The sequence below is a fragment of the Octopus sinensis genome, linkage group LG13, assembly GCF_006345805.1.
Source record: "Octopus sinensis linkage group LG13, ASM634580v1, whole genome shotgun sequence".
NCBI classification, from domain to species: domain Eukaryota; kingdom Metazoa; phylum Mollusca; class Cephalopoda; order Octopoda; family Octopodidae; genus Octopus; species Octopus sinensis.
The window spans coordinates 67,479,113-67,488,178 of record NC_043009.1 but is presented as its reverse complement, the minus strand read 5'-3'; the positions used below and the strand labels follow the sequence as shown (position 1 = coordinate 67,488,178).

General features: G+C 40.8%; 1 protein-coding gene across 4 annotated transcripts in view; it reads right to left on the bottom strand.

The window, feature by feature from the left end:
- The window catches only part of LOC115218476 (myotubularin-related protein 2), a 95,208-nt gene that overhangs the window by 878 nt on the left and 85,264 nt on the right, over positions 1-9,066 (bottom strand). For all 4 annotated transcript variants that reach the window (XM_036508502.1, XM_029788318.2, XM_029788319.2 and 1 more), the window contains 6 exons: positions 8,515-8,608; positions 7,293-7,391; positions 6,043-6,150; positions 4,734-4,826; positions 3,110-3,223; positions 1,876-2,055 (listed from right to left, as the gene is read on the bottom strand). In XM_036508502.1, the coding sequence (XP_036364395.1) occupies positions 1,876-2,055; positions 3,110-3,223; positions 4,734-4,826; positions 6,043-6,150; positions 7,293-7,391; positions 8,515-8,608 (688 nt within the window). The remainder of the gene's footprint in view (positions 1-1,875; positions 2,056-3,109; positions 3,224-4,733; positions 4,827-6,042; positions 6,151-7,292; positions 7,392-8,514; positions 8,609-9,066) is intronic.

Genomic DNA, 9,066 nt, shown 5'->3' with positions numbered 1-9,066 from the left:
AATGGGTGGACAAAAGCTGCAGGAGTTCATCAGCTGGACCCTACCTGTGCCTGGGTGGCAGACTTATTCGAAGGGAGTTGATCAGACAGAGAGGAAAAGTAGTGAGATGAGGCAGGAGATGGGACATGGGGCACGAAACCAGCATGCTGCAGCAAAGGTTGGAGTCTAGGACTATGGTCTGAGAACAGGTATGACCAACCACTGGACAATGTGAGCTGGTTGCATTTCATCATAGCACCAACACCAGAGAGGTTGCCATGTCCACAGCAACACTAAAGAGTCCTCTCTGCTCTGTGTCCATTCGGTGTCTGTTCCCCAGCACCAAAGGGTTGTCTCCTCCTTGGCAGCTAGAAGAGAGACTGAGTGAAAAGGACCAGGGCAATGGGATGATGACAATGCAGGGAAGTAATGGCTATCATCCTGTGGTGCTCTTTATAACAACAGCAGCCTGGGAGTTGTGGCTTCGTCCTCTCTTCCTCCAACTCCTGCCAGTAGACTGGGAAACATGTAGAAGGCCTTGGGTGCTACCAGTGTGATTGGCTTCCATACATAAACAGCCAACAGCTTTAATGTGCAGCCAAACCAACCGGGTCTTTCTTTGCTCAGCCTTTAAATGCAGTCCTCACATTAACCCTTCAGCCTTTGGATTACTCTCTCTAATGAAATGCTTATCCATTCATGTTTTAAATTAATCAGGCATTAAATTAATTATGCATCAAATTATGCATTAAATTGTGCATTAATTTATGCATTAAATTATGACATTAAATTATGCATTAAATGCATTAATTATGCATTAAATGCATTAATTATGCATTAAATTAATCAGGCATTATCTGATAGCTTCAAGATTTCAATGATGTCATTTATCTGTTTCCTTTTACTTGCATCAGTCATTAGACTGTGGCCATGCTGGGGCACCGCAGTGAAGAATTCTTAGTCGAATGAATCAACCTCAGTACTTTTTTCTTTTTAAGTATGGTTCTTATTTTATTGATCTCTTCTGCCAAACCACTAAGTCACAGGGACATAAACACACCAACCCCGGTTGGCAAGTGGTGGTGGGGAACAAACACACACACACACATGTATACATGACAGGCTTCTTTCAGTTTCCGTTTACCAAATCCACACACAAGCTTCAGTCAGTCCGGGGCTACAGCTGAAGACACTTACCCAAGGTGCCACGCAGTGAGACTGAACCTAGAGCCACGTGGTTGGGAAGCAAACTTCTTACCACACAGCCACACACGCAGCCTTTGCTTATTTTTAGAATGACACTGTAGGATAGGTGTGAGAGGCCAGATCTGGTCAGTTTGAACATAAAACAGAGAGAATATTTGAGCCAGACATGGTTGGTTTAAATGCTAAAGGAGTGGCTGTGTGGTAAGTAGCTTGCTAACCAGCCACATGGTTCCGGGTTCAGTCCCACTGCGTGGCATCTTGGGCAAGTGTCTTCTACTATAGCCCCGGGCAAACCAATGCCTTGTAAGTGGATTTGGTAGACGGAAACTGAAAGAAGCCTGTCGTATATATGTATATATATATATATATATATATGTATGTGTGTGTATGTGTGTGTGTGTCTGCGTTTGTTCTCCTAGCATTGCTTGACAACCGATGCTGGTGTGTTTACGTCCCCGTCACTTAGCGGTTTGGCAAAAAGAGACCGATAGAATAAGTACTGGGCTTACAAAGAATAAGTCCCGGGGTCGATATGCTCAACTAAAGGTGGTGCTCCAGCATGGCCTCAGTCAAATGACTGAAACAAGTAGAAGAGTAAAAGAGTAAAAGAGTATCCACACACACCAAAAAATGGTAAACAGATTTACGAAAGAACTCCAAGAATATTAAGAAGAAGAACAAAACAATTACCTGTGGCCTTAGGCATGGGTTCCATCGGCAGTAATATCCAATCCAAAGTTCTAACTGCCTCATACTTGCAACTGGTAGTAAGACATGTTGGTCTAGGTAAGTGGCATAGAGAGGATTAAGATAATCCTCCACGCTGCTGTTGATGTAACCCCACAGGGAATGGGTCTTTGTCTTCAGTTCCTTAATACAATAAATAGAATGAGAAGATTAGAGGGGATCAGCGAGTGAGGAGACAAGTGTAAACATGGAATTCTATAAATCTGTGTTCTTTGAATATTTCCAGAGAAACTGTCAGCAAGACAGAGCAATCAGAGAGAGGGAGGGAGAGAGAGGGGGTAATGAAATAGAGGCAGGGGGTGGAGGGAGAGGGGAGAGAAAGGAGAGAGAGAAAGGAGAGAGAGAAAGGAGAGAGAGAAAGGAGAGAGAGAAAGGAGAGAGATAAAGGGAGAGAAAGGAGAGAGAGAAAGGAGAGAGATAAAGGAAGGGAGAGAGAGAGGGGGTAATGAAATAGAGGCAGAGGGGTGGAGGGAGAGGGGAGAGAAAGGAGAGAGAGAAAGGAGAGAGAGAGATAAAGGAAGGGAGAGAGAGATAAAGGAAGGGAGAGAGAGAGGGGGTAATGAAATAGAGGCAGAGGGGTGGAGGGAGAAGGGAGAGAAAGGAGAGAGAGAAAGGAAGGGAGAGAGAGATAAAGGAAGGGAAAGAGAGAGAGGGGGTAATGAAATAGAGGCAGAGGGGTGGAGGGAGAGGGGAGAGAAAGGAGAGAGATAAAGGGAGAGAAAGGAGAGAGAGATAAAGGAAGGGAGAGAGAGAGAGGGGGTAATGAAATAGAGGCAGAGGGGGTGGAGGGAGAGGGGAGAGAAAGGAGAGAGATAAAGGGAGAGAAAGGAGAGAGATCAAGGAAGGGAGAGAGAGAGAGAAAGAGTGATGGCTAGCAATAAAGAAACAGTAATGGAATACAGACAGATTGAATGCTTTTCCATCGCTTATAACAGAGACTTGACTTGACTTGAGACAGCATCCACCCGGGGTGGGTTGAGCTGGCTTCAGGCATCGTCAAAAGAAGCAGACAGAGCGAGAGTAGAGTGGTGAATGATATGATGAGAGTCTGGGAGTTTTAGATGAGAGAGTGATAAAGAAAACGAGAAAGCAACAGATGGGAAATTAATGGAATAGGTTGGAGGGTGGGGGTTGGGGTGGGAGGTGTTCAGGGAGAAATTCTAACTGAATGCTGTACCTCTTTGACTCGTTGTTGTTCCGAATTGTACAAGAATGTTCCAAAGAGGCAGGAATACAGATGGTCCATGATGGTAATCAAGAAGTATTCGTTGAATTCAAAAGCAATTGGAAACTGAAATCAAACAAAAAAAGAAGCATTAATGGTCGTCATCGTCGTTTAACGTCTGCTTTCCATGCTGGCATGGGTTAGATGGTTTGGCTGAAAACCGGTAACCTGTTTGGTTTAGCAAGGTTCCTATGGCCGGATGCCCTTCCATGAGAGTAATTGGTGCTTATTTACGTGCTACATAAAGACATTACAATCAATTCCCTGATGCTAGAATGCTTACAGAGATACTTTACACCAGCCATGTGACCAGAGGACCACACACACACAGACACACACACAAATAAAGACACACACACACACACACACACACACACACACACACAATCTTCATCTGTTAAGATCCATCTTCTCTATTGGCATGAGTTGGATGGTTTTACAGAATCTGAAAGATCTGACACCTGTATTGATGCTCCAATGTCTGCTTTGACATGGTTTCTACAGCTACGTGCCCTTATATATATATATATCATCATCATCATCATCGTCATCGTTTAGCGTCCATGATGATGATGATGATGATATATATATATATAAGGGCACGTAGCTGTAGAAACCATGCCAAAGCAGACATTGGAGCATCAATACAATGTCTGCTTTGGCATGGTTTCTACAGCTACATATATATATATATATATACTCTTTTACTTGTTTCAGTCATTTGACTGCAGCCATGCTGGAGCACCGCCTTTAGTCGAGCAAATCGACCCCGGGACTTATTCTTTGTAAGCCCAGTACTTATTCTATCGGTCTCTTTTGCCGAACCGCTAAGTGACGGGGACGTAAACACACCAGCATCGGTTGTCAAGCAATGCTAGGGGGACAAACACAGGCACACAAACATATACACACACACACATACATATATATACATATATACGACAGGCTTCTTTCAGTTTCCGTCTACCAAATCCACTCACAAGGCTTTGGTCGGCCCAGGGCTATAGCAGAAGACACTTGCCCAAGATGCCACGCAGTGGTTCAGTCCCACAGTGTGGCATCTTGGGCAAGTGTCTTATGCTATAGCCCCGGGCCGATAAAAGCTCAGTCTATTTGGCTGTAGACAAGTACTTTGGGAACCTACAGCATGGGTTTTATATTTGTTAGTCTTCAGTGCTGAGCTGCACTTCTGCCACAGAACTAAAAAAGGTAACAAGGAGTCAACCCCAGTCCATCAGTTTTAATCAGTTCTCCAAGTCTCAATACATTTAATCTTGTAATCTGTACAGTATTTTATCATCCCTTTAAGTCACAATATGATGATCAAATCACCCTCAAACCTAATTAGTGAAGGTGATTACCGATAACCATTTCACTCTAATGTTCTTTGTATTACATCATTAATTAAAGAACAGTGATTTTAAGATTTTGTTATATTTCAGAATGGTAATATTTTTTTTTCTTTTTGGGTTTTTTTGCCAAATAAACACATGCACCATATATTTGTTCTTCAATCATTTATTATTGTTCTTATTACTGTACTCCTGTCCATTGTCCAGATTTTAAGATTAATTACCTGATTGGCCATTTGCCACACACAGTCAATAAACTGCAAAAATACAGGAGAACGGTCAGCATCTGAGTGTTTGTCTTCACCATGCCCGATTCTCTGCAAGAAAAAAATTGAAATTGGAATTCAGCCTACAACGATGTGTATTTGATTAAAACTTTAACTCAATCTTAAACCAGACTAAATTGTTTCATAACAACATATCTAAGACCCCACCTGCTTCTATGACACAAATCAAGCCATTCTCTAATCGGCCGTGTTTAACCCTTCAGCTTTCAGGTAACTCTGTTGAATGTATTCCTAGTTTATTCACATTGTTTGGAATTAATCAGGGATTATCTCATGTCTTTGAGATTTTGATGATGTGATTGTTTATTTTTAGATTGACATTGTTGGGTAGGTGTGAGAAGTTGGATATGGTCTGTTTTAACATAAAACAGGCAGAATATTTAGACTAGATTAACTGCTAAATGGTCAAACTAGAACACCCGATTATAATTTTATGTACGAACCTTTTTTAAGTTATACGCAGGCAACTACATTTATACAGTACTTAATGAGGACACAACAAGGACGCATACATGGTGATTCTCAGCATACAAGAAATAGCAGCTAAAAGTGCTCCAAATTACTTTCTTTTGAGTTAAAAGAAAAGAACACATTGATAATGTAATCCAAGATATACTGGGTTTGAATATAAAATACATTTAACTGGGTGTTCCCTATCAAGACTGATATAAAATAACACAAATATAAATCTGAACTTGATGTGGAAGTTGTAAAAATGGAGATCTAAATACAATGAAACAGCTTCATAAATGTTCAAGATTTTGGCCTGATTTTCTTCAAAGAACTTGATACTTTCTTCATAGAAATATCTACGTGTCTGAGTAATATTTCACTATTTCATTCAATTTTAAAATTCCCTGCAAACTTCAGGTTACCATTATACAGGCTTCAAAGGTGGCGAGCTGGCAGAAACATTAGCATGCTGGGCGAAATGCTTATTGATATTTCGTCTGTCTCTACGTTCTGAGTTCAAATTCCACCAAGGTCAACTTTGCCTTTCATCCTTTCGGGGTCAATAAATTAAGTACCAGTTACGCACTGGGGTCGATGTAATCAACTTAATCCCTTAGTCTGTCCTTGTTTGTCCCCTCTATGTTTAGTCCCTTGTGGGCAATAAAAAAAAAAGAAAAAAAATTATAGACTTCAGCTGCAAAACAAAATGGTTCTCAGCAATAATATTTTCTGGTAATTAAAAGTAAAGAAGTTAATTTTGATATATGTCACCAAATATCTTGTCTCCACTTACTTGAGCAAATTTATGTCCAAAACTGAGCCACTCTTTTTCTATCAGGAGTTCAAACCCCTTCACAGTTCGGTAGTACGGATCCAGCATAATCATTGCAAGAGAGGTGAGCTGTGGATTAGAGAGAGAGAAATTGAAAATCTCAGGAATATCAAACAATTAGAAACATTATGGTAAGAATCAAATAAACAACACTAGCACTATGACCTGGCGTTGCCGGGTCATGGTGCTAGTGCATGCATATACAGCTGCGTGTGTGTGCACATACACGTGAGTACTGTCCAAAATCTCCAACCAATCACATACGGCTAGCTGGCATTCAATTGGCGTATCAAGTTTCGGGCATTTTGATTGGGTTTTGGATAGAAAATTCACAAAAAAGTCACTTCTATTGATTTTTTAATGGCTCTGTGGGGTGACTGGGGAAATGTAAAGATGTGCACGACCACACTTGGACGGCTTTGAATGACCATAGAAAGTGCGAGCCCTCTAACTGAAAAATTGTGGATTTGTATAAAGAACACGCACGCACACACACACACACACACAGACATTTTGCCTTTTATATATATAGAGATAATTGCCTCTTGCATAGTTCTAGGACTCGCTTTGACTGGTCATCTCTACTATAGATCGATTCAAAGACTGGGGCTTCCCAACACCAACATTAGGTACCTCTATTAATTTCTTGATCAGCTAAACATAAGAACCAAATCTCTTAGAAAAAAAAAAAAAGGAAGAAAGCATTAACTGGCACTCCATTGGTTATGATGACGAGGGTTCCAGTTGATCCGATCAATGGAACAGACTCCTCAAGAAATTAACCTGCAAGTGGCTGAGCACTCCACACACACACGTACCTTTAATGTAGTTCTCAGGGAGATTCAGAGTGACACACAATGTTACAAGGTTGGCCCCTTGGAATATAAGTCCCACTCATTTCTGCAAGTTGTGTGAACTGGAGCAATGTGAAATAAAGTGTCTTGCTCAAGGACACAACAAACTGCCAGGAATTGAACTCATGACCTTAAAATCGTGATCCTGATACCCTGACCACTAAGCCACACGCCTTCACTGAAAGAAAACGTTAGATGACGTAGTCTTTTACTATTCCTGGAAATCACAGAAATGAACAACCGTGTAACCTTTGATTGTAAGTCTGCTTGGTCAGGGCTGGACTAGACTAAAACAACAACAACAACAACAACAACCAACTGAAAATATAAATTCACAAATAATTATTTATAAATTACCTGAGCAGTTCGGTCCCAACCATCGCTGCAATGAACCAACACAGACGTCTTGTAATATTCCACTTTGTCAGCAATACGAACAGCGCCGGCTAAAATTTGCTGGAATCCAAGAAGAAGAAAAAAATAATAACAGGGATTTGATCGTTTGAATAACAATCATCATCATCATTATCATTATCGTTTCACATTCGCTTTCCATGCTGGCATGGGTTGGAGGAGTTGAACTGATGAGTGACAAGCCAGAAGGCTGCACAACAATCTATACAGATAATCAATATGAATTCTTTGTTTGTTTGGGTTTTTTTTCAATCAAATTAACATCCAATTTCTGAATGTGTCAGATAATAATTTGTTTCTGTATGACCACAAGCTCATAATACAGAAGGAAAAGCATCCAAGAAACCCAGCTGACACAGACAAACTGCACTCATCCATCTTTTCTGGCTGCTCTTCCTGAGAGGATTTGTCAGGGTAGAGTCTTCATGCACCTTTTCTGCAGGACTCCATCAGAAGAAACCATCTTTACACTTCCCGGATGGATTCCCAAATTCTACCAACTGAGACAATGAATATTATCCAACCATCTGATTCTTGGTCTGCCCCAAGTGTCTCCAGCCTGTCAGCTTTTCTTGAAGAATCTGTCTTGCAATTCTTTCCTGTGACATTCTAATCACGTGTCTTATAGTACAGGAGCTATGACCTCTCCATGCAGAGAAGAAGTCGCTAGACTTGGAGAGAGACTCTAACAAACTGATAACAAACAAATCCAGGTGATAGCAGATAATTATAAGAACCAAATTGAGATAAAGCAAATACAACAGGCTCACTGACATAAGTTATGTATTTATCACTTTCTGAGTGACTATGTAGGACCTCCATTGGTCAATGTTGACTGTGCATATATGTGCAGACTTGAGCAAAAATTTTAATTTTTTCTAGGGAGACCAGCAGTTGGTCAATGCAGGCAAGTCTCCACACTTCATGCCACTGGCTGAGGCTGATAGCATTTCGCACTTGTGTCGTTTCAGGTGTTGCTGTCAGAAAACAAAGACCACATGAGAGAACCACATAAAGTTGCTTGACTTGCTATCTTACATCTTAGTTTTTTCATTTTGGTAATTAGTAATATGATGAACCTCCACATGAGATTAAAAGAGAAAAAAAAACATTGTTACAATGACATATGGTGAAATTTGAACTTGGAATCTGTTTGTTCGCTCACCTTGATGTGATCCAGCCAACGTGTTGACTCAATATTGGACAACCAATGAGTCTCATTGATGTTGGGGAAACAGACATCTTTTAACTTTCTTAAACTGAAAAAAAGAAAGAGAAACAGAAGGTTTATCTTCAAATCAAGCAATCGGTTTTGTAGACATTACAATAACGAGTGTTGTGTGATGACCGGACATAAGCAGCTGGCCCCTCTGTAACATGTTGAGGGTTGACCATAGTACTGTGGACATTGTGGTATAATATATTTTATGGCATACAAGCCAACATATCATATACTCTTTTACTCTTTTACCTGTTTCAGTCATTTGACTGCGGCCATGCTGGAGCACCGCCTTTTAATTGAGCAACTCAACCCCGGGACTTATTCTTTTGTAAGCCCAGTACTTATTCTATCGGTCTCTTTTGCCAAACCGCTAAGTAACGGGGACGTAAACACACCAGCATCAGTTGTCAAGCAATGCTAGGGGGACAAACACAGACACACAAACACACACACACACATATATACAACAGGCTTCTTTCAGTTTCCGTCTACCAA